Raw genomic sequence first — 23,918 nt, 5'->3', positions numbered from 1 at the left:
GGTGTTGAGGCTTGATGTTTATGGCTGCTGGTTTTCGGCGGCGGTTCACTGCGGATGTCAGCTGATACGCTGCTGCCAGCGAGTAACTGCTCGACCTGACACCGAGGAGTGTTTCTGATTTGTTGTTGTCACTTTGGAGAATGAGATTCGTCTGTTTTATTGTTTTCGTTTTAGCCTGATGAGATGAAGTGATTTGTAGAAGATATTGCTTTGTCACATAAGCACGCCACGACATTCGTGAGAGTTAACATTTCATTTTATTTACACCACCGGCAAAAAAAATAAAATAGGACGAGTAAGTAATACGTTCAAAATTGTATCAAATATTCACAATATCAACAACACCAAGAGCAACAGCAGTGGACATTTAACAGTATCAAATGTGGCGTCATAAGTGAGACAGAATGAGTGTATACAGTGCATTGTTTATAGCATATTGCGCATGAATGGTGGGACATTGCATCATATACATTTCACTTCCCTAAATTTCTTTCAAACACGTCTAAAAATACTAAAACAATTAAATAAATGTATTAATGAAAATAAATCCAGATGAATTATTTTACGTTATTCTGGACTTCATATGAAAAAAAAACACAGAATGAGGTTAAAACTCGTCAAGTGTGTGCATGTGTGTGTTTGTGTGGGAGTGACAGAAACCACGAAAGCCTCAGTAAAAAAAACCAGAAGGATAATGAATTGGAGTATCAGTGTAAGACAAAATATATACAAAGTGTATCCAAAGACATCTTAAATAACACGGTGTGTGTGTGTGTGTGTGTGTGTGTGTGTGTGTGTGTGTGTGTGTGTGTGTGTGTGTGTGTGTGTGGGAGACTGCAGGCTGTGCATTTGAAGTTTGGCGATGTTGTTTCATCAAAGCTTAGCTTGAGGAATTGTCCTCTCTTCTCTGTGTGGAGACTAAATATTGTTTTATGTAATAAAGCGACGTGATCTGTTTCTGTCTCAGCAGTCCAGCGTTTCAATCTTGTAAAATACAATTATTGGCAAAGCCTCGTTGTGAAAGCCTTTAAATTCTTATAACCTACTGTTAAACACGTTGTTTGCTTTTCCCTTATGAAACATTGCTGTTGCAATGGATCGTGTCCGCTGCTGCCCAGCACTATGCCTGCAGAAGAGAGAGAGAAAGAGAGAGGGAGAGAGCGGAAGAGGGCCCATTTAATAGATGCCATTTGAGTTGTTAGGTAAATCTTGGTTGAAATAATAAGGGAAAACCACAGCCCATTGTTTTGCCCTGCAGTGTTTTTTAAACCCAGAGATAGGCTCGCATTAAACTCCATGAAGTCATGAATCTGTCCGCATCACCACATTTAGAACCTCACTTACAAATCCCGACAGGACCAAAATTTTGCCTACTAATGGCCATAATTTATGATGTGTGGATCAACATGCGCTCATTGGGCAACAGCTTCCTGAGTGCTTAACGAGCATAAAGTCGAACACTTCCGGACATTAATTGGGCTAGCCAGCGATGGTAAAGTGCTTATAGAGGGCTTTACATTGTTAGTATGAGAATTACTCCTTATTAGTAAGGTTAGAAGCGGGGGAGAGGAAAAAGCATCAGAGGATGACCAGACTTTGCCCCTCTTGCTGCGTTTTTAATCATGGCCGATAATGTAGAAATTTTAAGGGTCCCGTATAACTAATGCTGAGTGATGTTGTGATGTTGGATATTGAAAGCTGTGTTTAAGAAAAAAATAGAAGCAACCGTAGATGTTGATGGGCCATGTTGTGCTGCAGAGCGCGGGCTATCAAAGTTAGGCCTTCAGCACAAGAACACATCAAAGCGTAAGAATTAAACTAGTGTAATAATAATAATAATAATAATAATAATAATAATAATAATAATAATAACTTAGTTTATGCCTTCGTTGCGCATCACCATATAAAACTACAAATTCAGGGCATATAACACTGAGGAATTAATTATGAATGATCTTTATTAATTCCCATGGTTAGAAACAGGATGTTAGGGTATTGATAGTAATTTATATTTTTACTTTTCCTGGTTCACGCCTTCGTCGCTGGACATAATGTTCTTTTAAAAATTGTGGAAACGTGCACCAAACGGTTCCTCTCCTCCCTGCATCAAATGCCGTGCGCGTAATTTGCCTCGCGGGCCGCAATAAAACACTAAAACACAAGGGAAAGAATGACCTTTCTAATTCTGCACACTGACACAAGCTCTGCTGCATTCCAGTCTCACCAGTCCACACATTGGCTTTACTGTTCAGCTTTTATTTACAACCCAAAGTTTACAGACCGCTCTGTTCTTCGTGTGTGTGTGTGTGTGTGTGTGTGTGTGTGTGTGTGTGTGTGTGTGTGTGTGTGTGTGTGTGTCTGTAAATAACAATAAGGAAAATCTGTGGTTGGGAACTCAAATAATTCGAGTGGATTTTGATGGAATAGAGATTGTTGAAAATTGTGTTAATCTGAAACGCTTTGCAGTGTGGAATAAATTATGCCGACTACTTGGTGACGACAGCAGAAATGGTTAAACAAAGGAAAGCTTTCACAAATCTATTGCACATTCCGTTTCTGCCACCATGAGGGTGGATTGACTAAAAATATGATATCACAAACTTCAATTTTATTTCCGTTTTTGTTCATATTTACGTTGGTGGAATTCAAGTTCCAGTCAAAGTGGGGGAACTGACTTTTTTTAAATGTTTGCAACAATTTGGTCTCCTTTGAAATTACACCACACTGAAGGGTAGAAGTTCACTAAACAAACTGGGACCCCGAGTAGTTTACTCCTGCTATAAGTGTTGGTTTAACCTCCGTCATCAAGTGATTTCGTTTCTTGATATCAAACAGAAGAGGGGAAAAGAACAGTCCCAGGACGGAAATTTAGGAAAACTGCAGGCTCCAACTTTTGCGCTTTATTTGCCTCAAATCTGTGCGACGCGGATGTCACATATGGTCACAAATAGTTGAAGGGAAACTTTTACTGCACCGGCTACTTCCTTCTCTTTGTTCTTGTCTCTTTTATGGGCTATTCAGGATCCCAAACAACAGAACAAACAGTGTTGCACGTTTAGGCTGCACGAATTCACTCCATTGAGGAAATCAATGAGGTGAACCAATAGGCTGTTGCAGCCAGTGGGGCAGCGTTTAACACACATTTTCAATAGCGTTATTGATTGTTGTTGTTGTTATTATTATATTGCTATCTGATGCGGTTTGTTTAATTTTTTTTTTTTAAATTAAATTAAATTAAAACACAAAACAAAAACCGACCAAATTAATTTGGAAAACTACTTCGAAAGCACGTGTGGCGTTTTAGTTTTAATTCATCTGAAAAGTTTTTATAAAATGAAAATTAGCGCACTGCGATCTCGTCTAATGCAGATTTTGGAGGCAGCTCGTTTAGGTCAAAACACGTGATCAAGTTTTTCTAGAATTCTGCAAAACGCCTCTAAAGTAATTTCCAAACCCATCATTTGGTGCTGAGATAATAATCGGTTCCCGTTTCCTCTCTGTGTGTGTCACAGGAATGTCAAAGTACGATCACAAAGAGAGAGGAAAAAAGAGACTGGAACATCTGCATAAGCATTTTAACATGCTGCCTATTACATTTTTTTGCTTAATTAATTTGAAGTAAAGTGTTCTTTGTTGTGAGTTTGAACAGACTATACCTGAGAAATAGCAGTGAGCACTGATGAGCAGCTTTGCACGATCGCACAACTGATTGGATTCTTTTTTCGAGATGGTGGCAGAAGTCATCTTCACAGGAGCATTTTTTCATTCTTTTTTTCCCCTTTCTGTGCCATACCTGTCCTGCACGCGATTTTGTCTTTGCTTTGCCTCCACATGCTGTGCGGTGCTTTTTTGATTCTTAGCGGGAGAGGTTGCTGCCTGTGTTTCGAGGCTTTGCTGCAGAGATAGTTGTTGGTGAGCTGGGGAACGTCACTTGTTTTATTGCCCTCACAGAAGAGAGACCATAAACGCATTCTTACCACCGACACCCTCCCCCAGTTCACTGCAAAAGCATGGAAATTGGAAAGTCGTTGATATGGCTGAGATAAACAGCAGTGTATGTTGTATTATGGAATAAAACTGGGTATAGGACACACACATGCGCACACACGATCACTCACACGAGAACTTAGTATGACAGTTCATGGCTTTGCATTAGTAAACAGCTTTAATATCCGTCTTATTTTTTCTATTGGTCACTAGTGAATGGGCATTTTGTATAATATTTCACGTGTTTTTAATCAGAATTCTCCATCTCCTTCCTTCCTCTGAATGTAGTCTCTGTCCTGAATGACATTGGCCACGCTTTCCATCTTGCTTTCTGCTTAAACGCCACATGCTCATAAACTTCAAGCCAAAAACTTCTCACTCAGCCAAGCTGTATAGTGTGCCACTCCAAGTCTACGTTGTGTTTATCGACATTTAGCAGTAATGTTCAAGCTCTGAGCTAAAAGCTACAGTTTCTCCTCAACTCCTGCCTCTCAATTGGTTGAGAATGGTCAGCTGACATTGTCATATTGTCTCTCACCGAGCCAAGCCTCGGCTATAACACTCGGGTTTGTGCGTCTTAACCGGAGATTGGAAATTAATAATATTGAATCCTCAAAGTAGCTCACGTCCAGTTACAGAGGCAGAAAGTCGAGGAAAAAAGAAGACCTTGGAGAAAGGTGTGGTTGGTTGACACAGAGGGGAAGGAGATTTACTGAGAAGGAGATTGAAAAGAGACCGATAAAGAAGTGGGGAGAGTTGGAGAGAGGGTTACAAGCAAGGTATGAATTCTTATTTCGCGAACCCGTCGCTCTCCTGCCATTTATCCGGTGGTCAAGATGTTTTGCCTAACGTACCCCTAAACTCCACCACCTATGACACAGTTAGACATTTTTCGTCGTACGGTGCCGCTGTGACCCAGAATCGGATATATGCACCTTTCTACTCTCCTCAAGATAATGTGGTGTTTGGGTCTGGCAGGGCACAGTATGAGTATGGATCAAACGTGTTTCTTCAAGACAAGGACGTGCTTCCCAGCTGCAGACAAACAAATATGGGACTCAATACACAAAGCCACATTGCTCAAGAGTACAGTCTGGATCAAGGAAGAGCAGCAGCTCAGGAGCAGAAAAGTAACATCCCGATCTACCCGTGGATGCAGCGAATGAACTCACACGGCGGTGAGTTTTACTACGACAAATAAATTAAGGAAATGGGCCAGTTTTACGATATGTCTTACCAAGAGAGCAAGTTACTTTTTATGGCCCCATAAAACATTACTGTATCCCCTCGACTTGTAGATGGGCCTTAACATGTGCAAACAAACAGCTTTCATTTTAAGAATGATATAGTAGCCATAATCAGTAGAGTGAGATAGAGAGACTACTTAAGAAGCTTTAATAATTTTAGATAATACAGCAAAGATATCCTTTGAGATATATTTTCCCCTTCCAGTTAAAATGCGTTTATTTTTCTCTGTGGATTTAGATTGCAATTATGAATCTAACAACGAGGCACAAAAAAACCCAAAACAACTTATGCTCAGTTGCCTCCAAGTATGAACAGACTCCAGGCAGAGGCACGTTTTATTTGAAATCCAAACGTGACTTCGCGCTGTTAACGCTTAAATGAGTGACTTTACTTTGTCTCCCAGCAGGAGTCGGCTACGGGACAGACAGACGCAGAGGACGACAAATATACTCTCGTTACCAAACGCTTGAGCTGGAGAAGGAATTTCATTTCAATCGCTACCTGACCAGGCGCAGACGCATCGAGATCGCGAATGCGCTTTGTTTAACAGAGCGGCAGATCAAAATCTGGTTTCAGAACCGACGCATGAAATGGAAGAAAGAGAGCAACCTGACCTCCACGGTGACAGGAACTGAACAGACAGGAGCGTCTCAAGAGCAGGAACGCAATGGCGCAATGGAAGAAGGGAAGGATGAAGACAAGAAGAAAGAATAGCTAAAATAATAATAATAATAAAAAATTATAAAAACCACACGATGACCATTACAAACCAACATAACTACCTAAAAATCTACATGGACTCGAGAGCGACTTCACCGCATGATTGCTACCACGCAGCTCTCACCAATTTTATTTCGTGTTGGACCACAGGAGGGTTGATCCTTAGAAATCCAAAATGATTTCAGCCACAGTTTGGCCGCTGTGTTGTGTGGAGAACTGAGGGTTTTTTGTTTTTGTTTTGTTTTTTATTGCAAATATCACACTTGTATTGTGGAAATAAAAAGAAGTATTAATTTCTACATATCTTCCTATGCCAGGAAATCTGTATATTTACCTTCCCCCCTCTCACACACCCCATCCATCACTGTGAATCTCTTTGATCACCTCACTATAATTCAGTGTTGATCTGACTAAACTCATTACTGTACATGCGCATTCCATGGAGGCGAAAGAGCGGGCGGACACTTGATCACAATGTAATCTATTACTTGAATCGTCCGCAGGAAAATGGGCCCTGCATCAAACTAAAAGTAGTAGTCTCCAGTCCGAACACACACATGCACACACAGACACAAACACACACGCACACACACACGCGCGCAAACACACACAAACAAAACAAAACTCATAATGTCTGTACATGATAAAAGTAACGGTATATAACGTAAATCCCGTGGAAACGTAATGTGCATTTAGCCGCTTTGGTAGACGCTGCATAACATGAGACCATTGACCATTTGACACGACATGCTTCCTCGTGAGATAGATTTGTACACTAGTAATTCTTCACCTTTGTTTGAGAGTCAAACATTAATGTTTTGTCATAACTGTGTATCACGGAATAAAATGTTTGTAAAACTTTCACCTTCGTCTTGTCTGTTTCATGAGTCAGATGAAGACAGGTCCCTTAAATACGTAATAAAAATACGAAGAGATTTCCTAAATACGCACTAAACCTGGACTGTGAACGTTTGCTATTTCTTTCTTCTTTTGCTTTTCTTTAAATTTGAAAGATTTTTTTTAATTTTTTTTATTTTTGCCGTGGCCTGTTTGGTCAGGAGGCTGTATAGGCAAGAAAGGGAGAATTTGACGTTAAACATATATTTTTAAGCAATTTTTATTTCTCCAAAACATGAGACCTGTTTGTTCGACGCCGATATTGGTATGGCCAACACGGTATGGCACAGGAGTTAGCTACTGTTAAGCTACTGTTAAACACGATAACATCCCCGTAGCTGTAGTAATATAAACTCCCAACAACGTTCGAGTTTCAAGTCCATCCGCGTAGATATATTTTAACCTATTATTATTATTATTATTATTATTATTATTATTATTATTATTATTATTATTATTATTGGTGATGGTGGACTGGCGGCGGGTCCAGGGCACAGAGCTGACCGGTCTTGACCGTCTTGCCCCATACCAGACACCAGATGACGCTCTTGTCTTACTGTCCTGCCCTTTTTGCGCTAAAGATCCCTGCCTGGTCCTCAACAACCAACAGCTCAAAGTTTACCGGACACGTTTCTCCTATTCATCAATATCCCCATTGAGTATCAAAGCCAATTTATGACTGGCCAACATGCGCACGTGATCCCGTACAAATACCCCATATTTGGGCAGCCCACGTCGGATCAAGAATTAAAAAAAGATACCAAAGCCTACTCCACCTATAAATCCTGGATTATTTTTTAGGGCAGACAGCTGTGAATTTTCCAAAAGCGGCAACAAAGAAAAGCAATGATCAACAAAAACAAGGAAATACCCGCAACGTGTAGCCCGCAGCCCTGTCTAGTTTAAAAAGAAAGTGTCGGTGGTAGTTTGAAATGAGCTCTGTTGACAGCTCCAGTCTCAGGCAAACAAGCGAGACAAGTTCTCCTAACACTATGTTTAGTTTCGATCTATCTGGGCGCGTGTCCAGCCATTATGAGGGTGTTAATGTGAACGGGATATTCTCTTGTCCCGTCCCCACGACCTCTGTTCAACGGGAGGAGATGAAAACTAGCCTGCGTGGCAATACGGATATTCCACTCCCGTCAGGACCACAAATAACCATGGTCTCCAGTAGCTCGTCTGTGGACGCCAGCGGGCTCAGCTACGGCAGCAGTAAGCTGCTCGGACGTGGGGCTGGCAGAGACCCGGAGAGAAGCGCAAAATCCGGCGGCAACATGAGCCAGGAGAGCGACAGAAACGCGGATAACACGCAGTCCGTGAAACGAAACACAAACGTGAACCAGCCTGAGGATAGTGAGCAGCGACCACAGATTTATCCATGGATGACAAAACTGCACATGAGCCACGGTAAAGTTTGCATATTTTCTAAAGTGCAGCTAAGATGCTTTCCCTTATTCACTCTTAACGCTACAACACTTCTTTTTGCCCGTTCCAGTGTCCCTCTTGAGTTTTATAGGCCAAACGCAGGAAATAATAAAAACTCGCGGTCATAAATTTTATGACAAAGGCATCCATTGCTCGTAAACCTGCTCTGTTACGGTGAAGATGTGATCTGCGCTGTGATTTATGGTGGCATAATTGGATAAGAGAACAAAAATGCGATAAAACTATGGAATAATATTACAAATGCAGCATTAAGTATTAGTTTTTGCCATGCTTCGTTTATAGACTTGGTCTAGCTGTGTGTTTTGCATCAGCACACACACTGCGAGAGAGAAGCTTTAGCCTTAAATTGAACTCTGTCAAACACCAATGCCCTGACCCAATCGTGAACTTTTCACCTCTAAAAGATCTGAATAGGCATGCTTCTTCTCTATGCCTTCAAACCCCTGGCGTACTGTTGAGGCAGCGAGACGTACAAGGAGCACATTTGCTGCAAAAGATGCTGTTTTTATTATGAGCCTCCATATGCAAATATCTAGAAACACACTGCGGGGTTGTTGAAATTATCTTATTTTTTCCAAAAGCACAACTCTGTTGCTTTGCACGCATGTACCCACGGAAATCTGAAAAAAGTATCTGGAAAACATCACTTTCTTCAACCCACTCCCCCCCCCCTTTTTTTTTTTTTATAGTTTACATATCTGCTTCTCCCCCACAACATCCTACTCCAGTGCATCGTTATTAAACCGAGGCCAGGGTTTTACCGAGAGGCCCACATATTTTTAGTTATCAACTTCTAAGCATTAAATCATGATAAGATGCATTAAGTAATATTTTGTATTTTTTATGTTTTGCTGTGAAAGGATTAAGTGGGCCCTCTTCCCTTGCACTGAGTATATTTATATTAAGGGTCTAGTTAACCATCCTTATCTGCATGAACATAAATTTTTATTGCACAAGTCCACAGTAAGTAATATCAGGTTAAAATTAGGTTATATAAAGATTTTTGATCTTTTAAATGGGGGTTGAAGGGGATTTAAATTAATGGATCCTTGCTTGTAGTGCTTATGGGTATCCAGGCTTTGTAATAACATGTAATAGTAATGAATGTAATGATATTATTAGCCTATTATTTATATTCCACTTATTTTTTTCCACTCTAATGCTGCTGAAAGCTAACTTATTTTAATACCACTTCAGAATCGGAGGGTAAGCGGTCCAGGACCAGTTACACCCGCTATCAGACTCTGGAGCTGGAGAAAGAGTTTCACTTCAACCGGTACCTGAGCCGCCGCAGGCGCATAGAGATCGCCCACACTCTGTGTCTAAACGAGAGGCAGATCAAAATCTGGTTCCAGAACAGACGAATGAAGTGGAAGAAGGACTCAAAAATCAAAGTGAAGGAGTAAAAAATGGCATCAGCGAACGCGGTGCATGCAGCACGTTTTCAGCCCTCACTGCACAATGCTGGAGTGCCGCCTGACCTTCGGATGAACTGCTAGGAGCAATGACATCATGACACCGCTCTGTGTGCTTCATCACCAATTATGTGTCACTTGCTGCAGTTTGGGACCTAATGTATTGAATATCGCTCACTTTGATCAATCGGTTTACATTTCTAAATTAATTTGCTGCCCATGCGATGATAGCCTCACTTTACTGCACGAGAGGAACAGGGGGTCGAGGGTGAGCTGGAACCGTCCCGCTGCAAAGCTTTGGTCTGCAGTACACTGAAAAGGTGCACACAAACACTAAAAGAAGAAAAAAATAAAATGTTTTTAAATTATGTAAGCGAGAGATAACCCGAATAGCTCCCAACTTTATATCACCATGCATCAAAGGGGTCAGTGAATCAAATAAAGTCAAAATAAATACTAATTCTGACTTATCGGAAAATCCTTAGCAACAGTTAAGTTGTCTTACAAATACTACTTCTCTCCATTTTTTTCTTTTTCTTTGAAATTGACTCTGTGACATGTTGCATTTAGGATGCTGTTGAATGTGTGCTCAATAAGCAATGTCGTCGTGAGTGGATTTCGTGTGAAGACACCATCCCTGTTGTCTGTCATATTCTTGTGACTCTTGAATCATTATGTACAATTCAGTGGCTGTTTGTGATAATGTTGTAATGTGCAATGGAACAATTTCTCTTCCCTCCTTTGTAAACTTAAGGTGCCTGATTAACACTGGGCCTACAATAACTGATAGATGGCCTGTTCGTTGATTGTAACCAATAAAGACTCATTAAAAGTAAAGGAATTCCCTGCTGTCAGCATGCACGTTTATTATTATTATTTATTATTATTATCATTATTATTATTATTATTATCATTATTATCATTAGAAACACATTTCGAGGGTTGGCTGGCGGAATCCAGTTCACTATCAAAGCCATTTATAAATGCGTTGTCCCATTTGAGCCACGAAATCAACAGATTTTCATTGACTCACAAACGCGCTCGGAAGTCTAAGGCCCCCATAAAACTTTATTGCCCCCTTTCTCCAGCACTCCACCACACGCACTCAGTTTCCTGTTTTGTCAGGGAAGGAAGGGACGCACTTGCCTGTGATAACACTCACCCACGACACAACGTGGATGCAAAACTTTGGTTTCCTGTGACCGCACACTGGCGCGTCATCACCGCTGAGGCCATATGGCTACTTTTGTCATGTCGCCTTGCTCTTTAATCGTGCTATCATTACACTGCTGTTAAAACATCGCTATGTGCTAGCATAGCGGACATAAAATCACGCCATTGTTGAATGTATCGGCAGTTTTAGTAGAAGAAGTGGCGTGACGCAGAATAGCCCAAGGTTATGAGGTAATTCTGTCTAGCACTACTTAAAGAAAATAAAAATCAACTCACCTCTTAAACTAATAGCTTCCTATTGACTTCCTTGACGGTTATGAGAACCGGTCAGCGCAGCGTCCACTTTCTCTGCGCTCTGTTGGGCCTAACCTATACATGGACAACGCATTCAATCCCTTTTTGTATGTCTTTCTTTTAGGGTATTTTAAAGTTTACAAGGTTACATATGCCAATTGCCTCAAGCAGGGCCTGTGAATGGTGCATAGGAAGCACGTGGTGTCATTTAAGTGGGTTTTATGGCCTGGAAGAGCTGACAAACCTTCGATATATACACATCATATATAATCTTAACTGTCCGGAATCGCAGCTGCCTGCTTCCCCTTATCGGAGGAAGAAAGGGCTTTGTGGCAGTGAGGATGCAGTACCTTTCTTTGGACTGTGTAGTCGAGTGGTGCGGAGGACTGAGAGCTGTTGCAGTAAGTTGGTTTTTACTTTGCCTACAGGCCTGCGAGCTGTTATCTCACTAAACTGCGTAGTTGTTGTTTTATATCAGTGTAACTGAATGTGTGACTGTTAAACAGATTAGAGCCAAAATTGACGCTACGTACTAATTCCCAGCGAGTATTTATGAAGCTGTGCCATATTTTTAAGCACCCGGAAAAAATGATTGTTTTCACACGTTTTATTGTATCTTTGCTCTTTTTTAATATTCAAAAAGTGTGTCTTACGGATATATCGATCACTGATATTTTGTGTCAAGGAGCCACATTTTAAACTATTATTAGCTTTTTATTTGAAGGCTGCTGCATTTTATTCTTGGCAAATAACAGAATATAGACCTGCGCATATTTTCATGCGGTGGATGTGATTTGATTCAACAGTTTGCTTCTTAATGTCAGAGTGAGAAATATATATATATATGTGTGTGTGTGTGTGTGTGTGTGTGTGTGTGTGTGTGTGTGTGAGAGAGAGAGAGAGAGAGAGAGAGGGAGAGGGAGAGAGAGAAAGGTGACTGTGAGGAAAATGCAAAGTTCAGAACTATCAAAAATAATCTGGCGTCCCGTCTCACTAACCACCACACCCTCTCTCTCCCTCTCATTTCCAACACCCCCCTCGTACTCTTACCTCCATGTGACATTCAGAAATTCTAAATAAAAGCGCCGTGGTTTCAGACGTTTGGATCGAAGAAAAGGCGCTTTTTTGAAAATACACGCAGCGTTTTGAAGCATATTTTGTGACATTTGTTCTGTGTTGTGCTAAAAAGTGGCTCTGGTGGTTAAAAGAATGCACTAGTCCACAAAAAGAGGCTTATTAATGCAAAACCACCTGACTACCATGACTCGAAGTTCCTGTTTGCACTCATCAGCCGGTGTTCATATTGTTTTAGGGTCATGTCTGGGCCAAAGGAACAGGCTTGAGTCAAAGGCGTTTTTGCAGTTCAAATATGCCATTATCCAAACTGAAATATTACGAAAGGCAGCACTAGCGTTAGCTCGAGGCGTGCACGTGCATGTTTTGCAGAAATGTGTTATCAGTCTTAAAACTATGTGATCGTATAACCTAAACGAGTTGCTGCTTTTCTTTAGGCTACATTATTTTAAAAACGTCCTAGAAAGTAGTTCAGCTCAGAAAAGCTGCGAATGGATGAATCTAACAGTAAGACTTTTTGGGTGTGTCCAGCTATGCTGTTAGGCACAAGGTGAAGCAGGGGTTTACAGGCCGTAAATGCTGCATACTGTGGGAATTAAAAATCACAAAAACAAAGTGTTTGAGTCAGCTCAGAGTTTCGAGGCTTTAGGTTGTGCACAAATGCACTGAAGGCTGACCACTTACCGCATCTCTCCAGTCCTGGCTTTACAAACCTATTTTTAATATTTTCTGTATGTGGAATACGTAAAGTCTGTCCTGGTTTGCTTTCAGGTGTGCAGGGGAAAAATTATACACTTTCAATAGGGGGCACTGTATAACACGCTGCTGTGTGAGTGACACACTGCGGGGGCAACGTGTCCAAGTCAGGGCGTTGTTAGTTCCTCTTTCTTCTCATTATTATTTTTTATTTCCTCCTTTTTTCAAAAGCAATTTCGTTGCTTTTTTACGTAATACAGACATTTGTCATATCCCATTAACTCCCATAACTCTCGCACTAAAATGAAACAAAACAAAAGGAAAATATTTGTTTTCCTGCAGAAATGACGAGTAAATATATTTTTTCTTTTACAATAAATTAGAAACAAATATTAACGTGTGTTTTGCCACATTCATGGGGCTACAGGGCGCTTATTACAATCGAAATAATTTTATTCTCAGTGCTTTTTAGTCACTTTGAATTAAAGGCCTGGTTTGACCTCACTAAAACTAGGACAGACCTTTCCAAAAACACTCTTATAGCATCACAATAAAAGTGAAACGGCACAAACATCCGTTTTCACTGCCATGTTCTGAGCTGTCGTATTCCTTTCTTTGACCTGTGGAGCTGACATTGTCATCATTCAAACCTCGGAGGTCATTTCCGGGTGAACACAAACATCTTTTTGTCTGAGCCCAAATAAAAACCATAAAGTCCTATTACGTCGGTTTGTTGTTGTTTTTTTTTTTAACTCAGCAAGAATTTATTTACAATGTGAAGACAAACTAGTTGTTTATTTTATTTTTTTTGAATTATTATTGACTCTCCGCCATAATTCCACAGGGCTCTGGAAGTCCAGGGATTTCTATTCTTAGAAAATTTGCCCAAGGAAATACCAAAATGGTTGTAAATTTACTTTTACTGTCTGAAAATGACCCGTCCTAAATTTTCGCCCTCGGTCCCAGTTCTGCAGCAGCCAGACATGTCAGAGCTTTTCTAGGACAGCCTCGCTTAAGTAGATAGCAGAGGATATGAGAGGCAAAGGGACGGACTGACGGGTCATTAGGAGAAAAGGAAACACATGCAAACAGTTTCTTTCTGTATTTGAACTTTGAGTGATTTACTGTAGGAAACACGAAGGAAATCCTTATAATGAAATACATTTGTGGCTTTCGATTGTATTATATAATCTCCTTTTCATATTTGTATGTGGCCAATTTATATATTTTGATTTATTTTTAGATTATATAGTGGCTTTTTAGAATTGGAGCAAAAACCGGAAATATGGTACGGACACCGCATATGTTTATGCCATCCTCAAATGCGTGATATCCGTGACAAATAGGCTGCTTCGTTAATTTAGAAAACACTGAGTAACATTTTCTTTATATTCTTTTATTCTGGGTGGGGCGGGGGGGTCTAATACATGTTTTAAAAATAAAATATTAATTGAACAAATTATAAAGCTAATTTCTTCCTCGAGAATTTTATTTTTGCAGTTTGGGTGCAAAAATTCATTTTGTCACTTAATGAGGAAATTTTTTATGGACCTTTATGAACCATTTTGTCATGATTACCCTTTTAATTCTTTTCGTTCTTTCTCTCTATTTTTCAGGCATTTCAACGAGCCAAAGTGAGCGAGACTGCGGATTTAATAGTAAGTGTTACGCATTGCCCCACGCTTATCTGCCTACCTTTATTTGAGAGTAAAGCTTGTCTGGCGGAGTTGCTTTTTCAAAGACAGCAACCACCTTAATATCTGCACTTCCACTTAATTTATTCAGACACTCTGGCGTCTCGTTTCTTACGATTTCAAACATTGGACGCCTAAACAAAAACTCCAACTTAAGATGGAATTACCATCCTATGCTCTCAACTTCTTGCAGTGCCAGTTAGCCGGATTTAACTGCGCAGTGAGTCTTATGAACCACATCATTGCTTCGAAACCAACCAACTGTTTATAGGAGGAATCTCGTTTCTGAAACCGCCTCTGCTCCCTTGGCTGCTGCTTTTTAAAGAGCATTCATATCCAACTAGTCTCCAGTCTGTCTGCACTTCATTAAAACTTTTTATTTTAACTGGACGATACAGCTTAACGTTATTACACCTGGGGAGAGTAAACGTGGAAAGGCTATTAGGTTAAGAGTTTGATTAAAAGCGCATCGTAACCGTTTTCATCAGGGAGCACAATATTGCTGCACTGTCTGCATCCAGGTCAGGTGCTCGGCCACCAAATTAAAAAAAAAAGAAAAAAGAAAAAGAGCAGCACTGCGTGGACAGAACGACCTCCACATAGTTTTGCACAGATTTATTTTGTTTACATATGTACATGTGTGAACACGCTTGTAAGGCTGTTATTTTGCAGGGGAGGAAAAGGGAAAGCTTAATTTCTCAAATGAACAAATGAAACATCAAATTAGTCTGCCTGAGGGCCTCATTTTTTGTACTTCTACATTATAACTAGTTATTGAACTAGGTGCACGATCTGAAAGCCATTTGTGGGGAGAAAGAATTCATTGCTGTCTCTCCATCAATAATCCTTGGCAGTGAACTATTGGAACCAGTCAAACGCGAGGGGTGAAACGCGGGTCAGGCTGTCTAACTAATATTAAAATGCGTCCTCCAGAGCGCATGGGGCGAGAGGGAGTAGGTGGTGTGTATGTAGCTCCTTTCACACTGGTTGTGTGCACGACAAACAGCATGTCTTTTGATGAGAATATGAAAAAATCCAAATGAATATGAGTTAGATTTTTTTGTTACCACTTCTCGGGAGTCCACTGTGTGTTGGGGCGGGAGGCTTTGTTAATCAATTTTAAAAAATCAAATTGATGCGCGGGATGCTGGCGGAGAAATATGTAGATTGAGATGTTTTTTGACAGTGTTTGAAGCACCCTGTGCATCACCGCTCTAATCAATTCCATTGATTCACAATCTGAGCATGTTTGCTGTTTTTAATAACCCCGAAACAGGTCACATGTCTGATATTGCATTTTTCATCCGAGGCTTTTCTCATTAGCTTCCAGAGTGGCAGCAAGAAAGGTTACCGAGCGGTCAGTATGGTAATAGCAAGCAGAAGAAATGGTTGGGAACAATGGAAACTTATTTTTCATGTGTGCTGTCACGCCGTCCCTTTGTATCCTCCGTGTTTGTAGCTGAATATTCATATAGGAGGCACCTCAAAGGCAGAGGCTGAATGTTGAGAAAAGAGACCCTTTCTGTTCTCTGCGTACGGCGTCTTTATGCTGTGTGTGTGTGTGTGTGTGTGTGTGTGTGTGTGTGTGTGTGTGTGTGTGTGTGTGTGTGTGTGTCACACGGATATTTTATTTTTAGAGAAAGGACGTAAAATGTGTGTTTCCCTTGCTTGTAGACGTATCCACAGCAGGAGTGGGGTTGTTTGTAGCTTTGCTTCTTGAATCCTGATAAACAGAATCCGCTTTGACGCACGCTTTCTGTGGTATTTCCACTCTGATGCTTCTCGTGACACGACTGTGAAATGCACGATAACCTGCTCGCCACAGATATTTGCCCGGCAGATGACCTTTTACAGTGTCTAACCTAAAACACATTAGTTGTCTACATGTATACCCTGTAGAACCGAATTTGTGTGAAGTACAAGCAGTCGCAAATACGTCTCTACAGGAATACATGGGCAACTGAAATACCACGCCAGTCGATGAATTGTTCTGCATCTGCTTCCCTTCACGTCTCTCTGGCATTTTTTCTTCCTGCTTTTGCATATACAAGCATCAACGATGATACATACAGCCTGCATCCACCCCATCCACGGGCTCTGGCAGAGCAATAACGCTGTCACAAAGTGTATTCATAGCTCAGACAGCCACAGATTGTGTAGGTAGGCCACAGAGAACGTGCAGTGTGCGGCTACTACTGTGTCAGACCCTGTAAAACACGTTAGGAACCAGGGGTCGTTTAAAAGTGACTGATTTACGGCTTTTATTGCTCTATAAAACGCCTCTAACATCCTCACTAGGGGTAATAGAAATGTCGTGCGCATTCTTTACAAACAGTACAGCCGGAATTATGATAAGCAATTTCACGTCGTTTTTAACCGTATTATTTAACTGCTGCTGTGAAAATAGATGCTTAACTTGTAATGTGATGGTTTGAATGGAAATATATCATTGTATTATTATTATTATTATTATTATTATTATTATTATTATTATTATTATTATTATTATTATTATTATTATTATTATTACTCTCCACCTGAAGACATATATGTGAAACATGGGGGTGTCGAGGTGATAGGGAGGTTAACTTCACTCTGTCTGCCTACAGCTGACTCTGAGAAAACAATGGGAAGCTTCCAGCACATGACAAGTTTATACACCCAGGCAGTGTCAGTTTACAATAAAACAACAGACCACCAGTGCTGTATGCCTTGGCTCATGGTCAGTGCTTCAGCCAGCGTTAACATGCAACATTTTCAGGGTGGATTTTCCCAAAGGCTGCTGAACAAAAGAAAATGTTGTAATACTTTCAGTGTTTGTATTTTACGGTTTAAATTCTAGTTTGAAGCATCGTGTAACCATGTTTGTTTTTTACTAATCATCGGGATGTTGCATTCTGCAATTCTTCTTCAGCACTTCTTGTAGTTTCAATGGCCCGTCTCATCTGCCTAACAGTGTTGTTTTTCCTCACATAGATGCTGTTCATTGATTGTTCCTGCGCTTTTATTTGGGCCATTACAAAGCTCAGAAACATGTGCACCAGGTAACAGATAAGGGCTTTTTCAAGCTGTAAAACTGCAGTCAGAAGAAGAGGGAATTAGCACCACTCAAGATCACAAGGACTGGTGGCTGATTTCTATTTACACGTGTCGTGAATTGCTATCCTGCATTTGGGACAGATGTTCACTTAGTCAAGAGTGTGTACAGCAGACTCTCTTGTCTGCAGCAACTTCACAGTGACACAATACTGGTCCTGCAGTTAAATCAGCAGCTCATTACACCCTCTGCTCTGTGACATAATAGTGATGTAGTTTCACTGCTGGCTGGTTTGTGAGCTCCTGGTGAATGCTTCTCTGCAGGGTTGTGTGCCCCTGATCTGTGACATCATATTAGTGATATTATGTAAGTTTGATCAGTTGGATGTTTGACGCCTGCTTAGCCCACATTTGTGTTGCAGTTTTGTTGTGTCTATGACATTTTCGTCTGTGTTTATATTCAAATTTGGATTTATGCAATGTTTTGTTTTCTATGGTTGCTTTGTTGTGTTGTGCCTTATGGAAGCAAAGGTTAGAGATTAAAAGAGTTTAGCTTTGTCTTGTCTGTAGGACAGAATAGAAGCACCATGGATGCACTCTTAAAATCTTTTATGTTGTAAAGCATTTTGCAGCTTTTGTTCCAACAGATTTTGGCTACTGTGACTTTAAAGCAGCAACCTGAGATACAGAATCCTTCTGTAATTCAGTCCCAGTCTTAATGCTATATACTGGGATATTCATAACTGAACCATTTATATCTTTTAAATCATTTTTGTTATATTTTGTAATATACTGTATTATTTAATTTAGTTTAGTTAGTTGCTGTCTTGGAGCTACTGTGGCCACATAATTTCCACAGGGATTAATAAAGCATTCTGATTCTGATTATTCTTACCAATTTTCATTTAAAAGCTGAAAGAATCCATACAAATGTGTAGTCTTAAAGAAATTAATATGGATTCGAAATAGATAGACCTAAATTTCTCATTGTTGAAGAACCTGCCACTGAGGCAGATTGTTTCTCTCTGTCCACTTCTGTCCAGCACCACAAATGATCAGTCTTCATCTCCTCCAAAGCTGGAGAGCATTCACCTCTCCACCTCTCCACTGACATTCATAATCACGATGTCCTACCTGTGTTACTGCTGAAATGCTTTATAGGAAAGAAAGAAAGAAAGAAAGAAAGAAAGAAAGAAAGACTTTATTCTTAGTCTTGTGAAGAGACCCTGGGTTGTGTCACAGCTGAAGCTTTGTTGTCAGAGACAGTCTTTGTTAATCAGGTGTTATAACTAACGCAATGGTTTGTTGTTGTACCCCAGCCTTGTCCCTTTGAATAATTGAGACCACTGTATTTGCCTGTTATATTTTTTCCTTGGTCAGCAACTAGCTACTAGTTTTGTCCCCAAGATCAATTGCCTTGGTAACGCAGCCAGAGAGAGAGAGAGAGAAAGAGAGAAAGAGAGAGAGAGAGCGAGAGAGAAAGATTTGTGCCCACAATGGCGACTGTAGGTATGCTAAATACCTCTGGTTCCTTATCCGGGAACTACCTCTTACCCTGCTATTGGGCCATTGGGTCACGTGGTAAAAGTAACTTTACAGGGCTGCTCGCAAGTAGGAGGGCTTTATGGAGCAGAAAAACGACAAAGCTAGAAAAATTATTTTCCACTCCAGAAATTAATGATCATGAGCTCGTATTTGATGGAGTCTAACTACATTGATCCGAAATTTCCTCCATGCGAGGAATATTCGCAAAATAACTACATCCCCGAGCATAGTCCAGAATATTACAGCCGCGCAAGGGACACTGGCTACCAGCATCACCATCAGGAGTTATATCCTCCGCGGGCGAGCTACCAAGAGCGCCAGTTTAACTGTGCAAGCATCCCTGAACCTGACACGCCAAGGGGACATGGAATACCCCATTCTGCGCATCTACTGACAGGGAAAGGGCAACCTGCTTCATGTGAAACCCCACAGTTGTCCATGTCCCCCGCCACCCCACCGGCCGCAACCTCCGCCTGCAACCAAGCTACCCCGGAGCATCCAAACAGCACAGCCTCCTCCAAACAGCCTGTGGTGTACCCATGGATGAAGAAAATTCACGTCAGCACTGGTAGGCAACTTGTGTGTTTATGTTCCCTGCACTCCTCATGCTCCTCTCTCCCCTTCCCTCCCTTTATCAGTCCCTCTGACTCCCATCTCGTTGCCAGCCCCTGCTCCGATAGCAGGGAAGCCTTTGAAATGGCACAATTGAGGCGGATTTACGACTCGGCATTGGTAATTACACCCACCATAAATTTTATAGCCGAGGTATACTCAGGGCAGCCGTATCACCATGTGGCTTCTGCTGTTATGTATTGCGCGATGGAGAGAGGGGGAGAAATGAATAAGAAAAAAAATCTGAGCTTTGTAATCTTGCATTAATAATTTAGCTCATAGTTGGATGTGAGTGTCCTCTCATTACGCTGAGAAGTTCTTAACTTCCCATTTAAATTTCTCAAACAGCTAAACATTCATAACCAATAAATCTTTCCAGCCATATCTCAGTTGAGGCCATTCTTGTTTACCCCTCCTTTCCTCCGTTCTCTGTCTCCCTTTCTCTCCTCTTCTCCTTCTTCCAGTGAACTCTGGTTACAATGGGACGGAGCCCAAGCGGTCTAGGACAGCATACACCCGGCAGCAAGTCTTAGAATTGGAGAAGGAATTCCACTATAACCGATATTTAACTCGGCGGAGGCGCATCGAGATCGCACACACCCTGGTTCTCTCCGAGCGGCAGATTAAAATCTGGTTTCAAAACCGCAGGATGAAATGGAAAAAGGATCACAGGCTCCCGAACACCAAAGTGAGATCCTCCTCCTCTTCCTCCGGGTCCAACACAAGCTCAGCAGCCGGCGCTGTTGCCGCTGCCTCGGCCACTAACACCGGGGCCCCCGACGAACTTACCGGAGCTCAGCATGGCGAGGATATTACCAGGTTATAAAACCACGAACCATTACTGGGGGTAGAATAAGAACTGGTTATTTATAGAACACTTATATATTTTGTTTTCGTAGCTATCTTGTGCGGTTTCCTTTAAGTCCAAAGTTATATAAAATGCATGTTATATAGCATGGATTACTGCGAATACCGATGAATTATTTTTACGTGACACAGGGTTTAATTTATTTGAAGTTCAATTAAAATGATGTTTTTTATTAAAAAATGTTTTGAATGAAGGATGAAAAAGTAGAAAAAAATATACATTTTATCAAAATGTTATTGTGGGCCATTCTTTTGCCCTGCTGCCCAAGGTGAAATGCACAATCTATTTATTTCAAACAACACTGGAAGGAAATCACTATAATAATAGTTATTTTTGGTATATAAAAAAAGAAAGCTGGAACACACCATTGATCTTGAACTTGTATGTTTAGGAGAATAACAATGTGTGAATTACCTCGTGTATTTCAGAAACAGGATTTTTCTTTTTCTTTTTCATTTTTTGCAATTTAGTTTTGTGGTGTTGATGTTGTGTTTTAGACCGTTCAAAGCAGATTATTGTGAAATGCAATAAACGGAGTTTAGTGTACTTGTGCTAATCATATTGGTCAATAAAACAGTGAGTGTCTACTAGTTTTAAATACGTTTGTTCCAAGTTCATTTTAGGTAAGGTGAGGTCTACTGTTGCAAATTGGAGAAGCTCCTTAAAAGTGTACAGATGTGTGAATACTGGACATTTCACGAGGGAAACAAAAATCACTGTGTTTTTAAACTGTGTTTGTCAATCCTGCAGCTCCCTTTTTTGCGTGTTTATATTTGCAATGTGTACAGACACTGAGTGTGTGTGTGTGTGTGAGAGTGTGTGTGTGTGTTAAAGCTTCACTCATAATGGATTGAAGTTATTTCTAAAATATGAAAATGAAATAGTTTGCGCTGTGCAGTATACGTGCAACCTCATCAGTCTGAAGGGCATTCAATTAGACAAGCCACTGAGGCCCTCCAGTCCACGCTGCACTGCCTCTGCCACAAAAGAAGCTACTCGCTTCCTTCGTCCTGACTTGAACACAAAGATGCATGCGTTTAATTTAGAGTACATTTGCAATGTGTTAGAGATTTTAGATTGTTGTGAAATTATTCATTTTGTAACAATAGTGGTTGCCCTGCTTTTCTATAGTCCTCTGCGCCATGCGACTGGGTTTTCAAATGTGAAATGAATAAAAAAAATAAAGTCGTGATCTGCCGATAGATTCAGTATAATGCGTCGTGTGGTCTTCGTTAAATATCTGAGTGAAGATGCTGATGACGTACACTAGCTTACCTTTGTTTTTGTTTTTTAAACCTTTTTTTTTTTTTTTTTAAATTGATCTAAAGCGGTGCCCTCTCCACAAAAAGGAATGCTGTTGTTTTCTTGTCTGTTCACTCTTTGACTCTTGCTTGTATAAACACTTTGGCTCATTTGTCTGCTGACTCCCCAGTGGGCAGTTTGCCTCCGTAGTATGCTGCAGCTCGCGAGACTGTAGAAACTTCAAAAACGGCGCTAAGGCGTCTCTGTGCAACGTCATCGTGCGACTTTCATCTGGCAGGGGGACCAACTCACTGCAGGACTCTTTGCTGCTGAAAACCTGCTGGACTGATGCAATGATTTGAAGAAAGTCTTTTTAACTGAATCATCAACTGAAGAGCCTGAAGTGCTTTCATTTTGTCTCCCATTCTTCCCCCCATTTTTTTTTTTTTTTTTGGAACAATTTTGGGAAGAAGGATTTCGGTTTAAAAATGGCTTGAGTCCAAAGACGCGCAAGAATTTGATAGATTATTGAAATTGTGACATGAATAGGCCTTATAAAATGCCTCGCGTAGTGGGAGGCAAAAGAGCACAAAAGGATGAGGTATTTTCCATCATCAATCTTTCCCCATAGAGCTTTGTGTTCTGTTCTGGAAAACAGCTCTGACAACAACCAGTTTTGATCTTATCAAATATTATGTAGACGGGGTCGCATCCTCTGCCACTTTTCTTTTTATTTGACTGCTTTTCCCACAAATGTGAAAGTTAAGTTGGACTTTAAGCTGGACCAAAGAGGTTCAAACCTACTTTTTGGACAGGGCTTTGGATAGGCAGTAGAATAGTGGTGAGACGGCGCTGAAAAATGAATCCAGAAGCCTTTATGTTGCTGGACAGATTAGAGAAATTAATGTGCTCGCCACAGTCCCAGCATCCCTCCAGCCTCTTTCTAGGCCCTGTCGCCTCCATGTCGCGAAGCTGAAAAGGTACTTTATTGAAGTTTGGGGGCGAAATGGTAGAAGGCCGAGTTCACCTCGGGGACACATTTTCTGTCCCATTAGGCTCATTTCAGTCTGGATGGCCGACCTCTCCAACCCTGTGACCCAACTCACTCTCTATACGTGTACCTTCTGTGTGCGCCCTCGCTGGTCCCCTTCAGCCTCGGCTTTCTTTTCTGCGTTGTGCCGATAGAGAGGCCTGCTGCGGGGGATCACTCAATGTGTTTCTTCTTTTGTTATTTTTTGTTTTTGGGGGGGCGACACTGGACAGGGCTGAACTCTCGGACAGTTCTCTTCCTTGCACCCAGCAGAATTGCAGGATTTCCACACAGACACTTTCTTCTTTAAGTTAACAATCTTTCGATCTCCCGTGAAGTCGTTTCCAAATCAAAGTGGCAAAGTTTAGTGGTAACCTTTACTGCAGTTAATGGAGGGGCAACATACATATTTAAATTTACAACATATTTTTTTAAGTCTGTCTGAGAAAAGAAGGAAAGGAAGAAATGTTTTGTGTACGTATTTAAAATGTTATTTTTTAAATTGTAATTATAAATAAGATGTAAACAAAACGACCTTTTTAGTTCCCTGAAGACCCCACACCCAAACAGGAGCATTAAAAAGAGTGTCTCCTGATGCAGTCACATGACTCCTGTGTGGCTTAAGAGAATAGCTGGTCTCCGGTCAGCACTTACATTCAGAAGTGAGCTGCCAATTATAGATGTTTCTGACAGTACTGGGACAGTTGGTCATTTTGATTAGTTTATGGACAAAGACCTTCAAAAACCTTCAAACTTCCCGCGGAGGCTCGGCACTTCCCCAAACTTGTATTTTTAGCCACATGCATTTTTTCCCCTGACACAGAGGAGAGCGAACTTCAGAACAGATTACTAATTAAGTTTTGTTAGAAGTAGAAGATGCTCGAAAATATAAGCGATGATGTCAACCCTTGAGATATTATTGATGGGGCAAATCACTACCC

General features: G+C 40.9%; 3 protein-coding genes across 8 annotated transcripts in view; all 3 read left to right on the top strand.

Moving 5' to 3' along the window:
- hoxc10a (homeobox C10a) overlaps nt 1-21,898 on the top strand; it is a 43,387-nt gene extending 21,489 nt beyond the window's left edge. For 3 of the 5 annotated variants that reach the window (XM_087834109.1, XM_035905534.2, XM_087834106.1), the window contains 3 exons: nt 14,567-14,608; nt 17,621-19,793; nt 20,302-21,898. In XM_087834109.1, the coding sequence (XP_087690235.1) occupies nt 19,358-19,793; nt 20,302-20,663 (798 nt within the window). In that variant the 5' untranslated portion in view covers nt 14,567-14,608; nt 17,621-19,357 and the 3' untranslated portion in view covers nt 20,664-21,898. Of the gene's footprint in view, nt 1-11,511; nt 11,582-14,566; nt 14,609-16,610; nt 19,794-20,301 lie in introns of those variants that run through there. The other 2 variants (XM_087834108.1, XM_087834107.1) reach the window with 2 other exon arrangements.
- On the top strand, nt 3,264-6,791 carry hoxc6a (homeobox C6a). Of its 2 annotated transcripts, none has more exons than XM_006785666.3 (2): nt 3,264-5,165; nt 5,642-6,791. In XM_006785666.3, exons 1-2 carry the CDS (start codon nt 4,769-4,771, stop codon nt 5,947-5,949), a joined length of 705 nt encoding a protein of 234 aa, XP_006785729.1. In that variant the 5' UTR covers nt 3,264-4,768; the 3' UTR covers nt 5,950-6,791. The 2 variants fall into 2 exon arrangements, with proteins under 2 accessions (XP_006785729.1, XP_035761430.1); XM_035905537.2 differs by having other exon boundaries at nt 5,639-6,791.
- Nucleotides 7,326-10,554, top strand: hoxc5a (homeobox C5a). Its single transcript, XM_006785665.3, has 2 exons — nt 7,326-8,259; nt 9,496-10,554. Exons 1-2 carry the CDS (start codon nt 7,785-7,787, stop codon nt 9,702-9,704), a joined length of 684 nt encoding a protein of 227 aa, XP_006785728.1. The 5' UTR covers nt 7,326-7,784; the 3' UTR covers nt 9,705-10,554.
- Nucleotides 21,899-23,918: the final 2,020 nt, after the last annotated feature.

This window comes from Neolamprologus brichardi, chromosome 20 (assembly GCF_056152115.1).
Source record: "Neolamprologus brichardi isolate AB-2024 chromosome 20, ASM5615211v1, whole genome shotgun sequence".
NCBI classification, from domain to species: Eukaryota; Metazoa; Chordata; class Actinopteri; order Cichliformes; family Cichlidae; genus Neolamprologus; species Neolamprologus brichardi.
The sequence above is the reverse complement of the archived record's forward strand: the minus strand, read 5'-3'. Positions and strand labels throughout refer to the sequence as shown.

Excerpts from the sequence above, each read along its gene's own strand:
- hoxc6a (XM_035905537.2), top strand. The coding sequence starts at position 4,769 with ATGAATTCTTATTTCGCGAACCCGTCGCTCTCCTGCCATTTATCCGGT. Across the intron at positions 5,166-5,638 it reads GCGAATGAACTCACACGGCG|CAGGAGTCGGCTACGGGACA; the intron begins GTGAGTTTTACT and ends TTTGTCTCCCAG.
- hoxc5a (XM_006785665.3), top strand. The coding sequence starts at position 7,785 with ATGAGCTCTGTTGACAGCTCCAGTCTCAGGCAAACAAGCGAGACAAGT. Across the intron at positions 8,260-9,495 it reads AAAACTGCACATGAGCCACG|AATCGGAGGGTAAGCGGTCC; the intron begins GTAAAGTTTGCA and ends ATACCACTTCAG.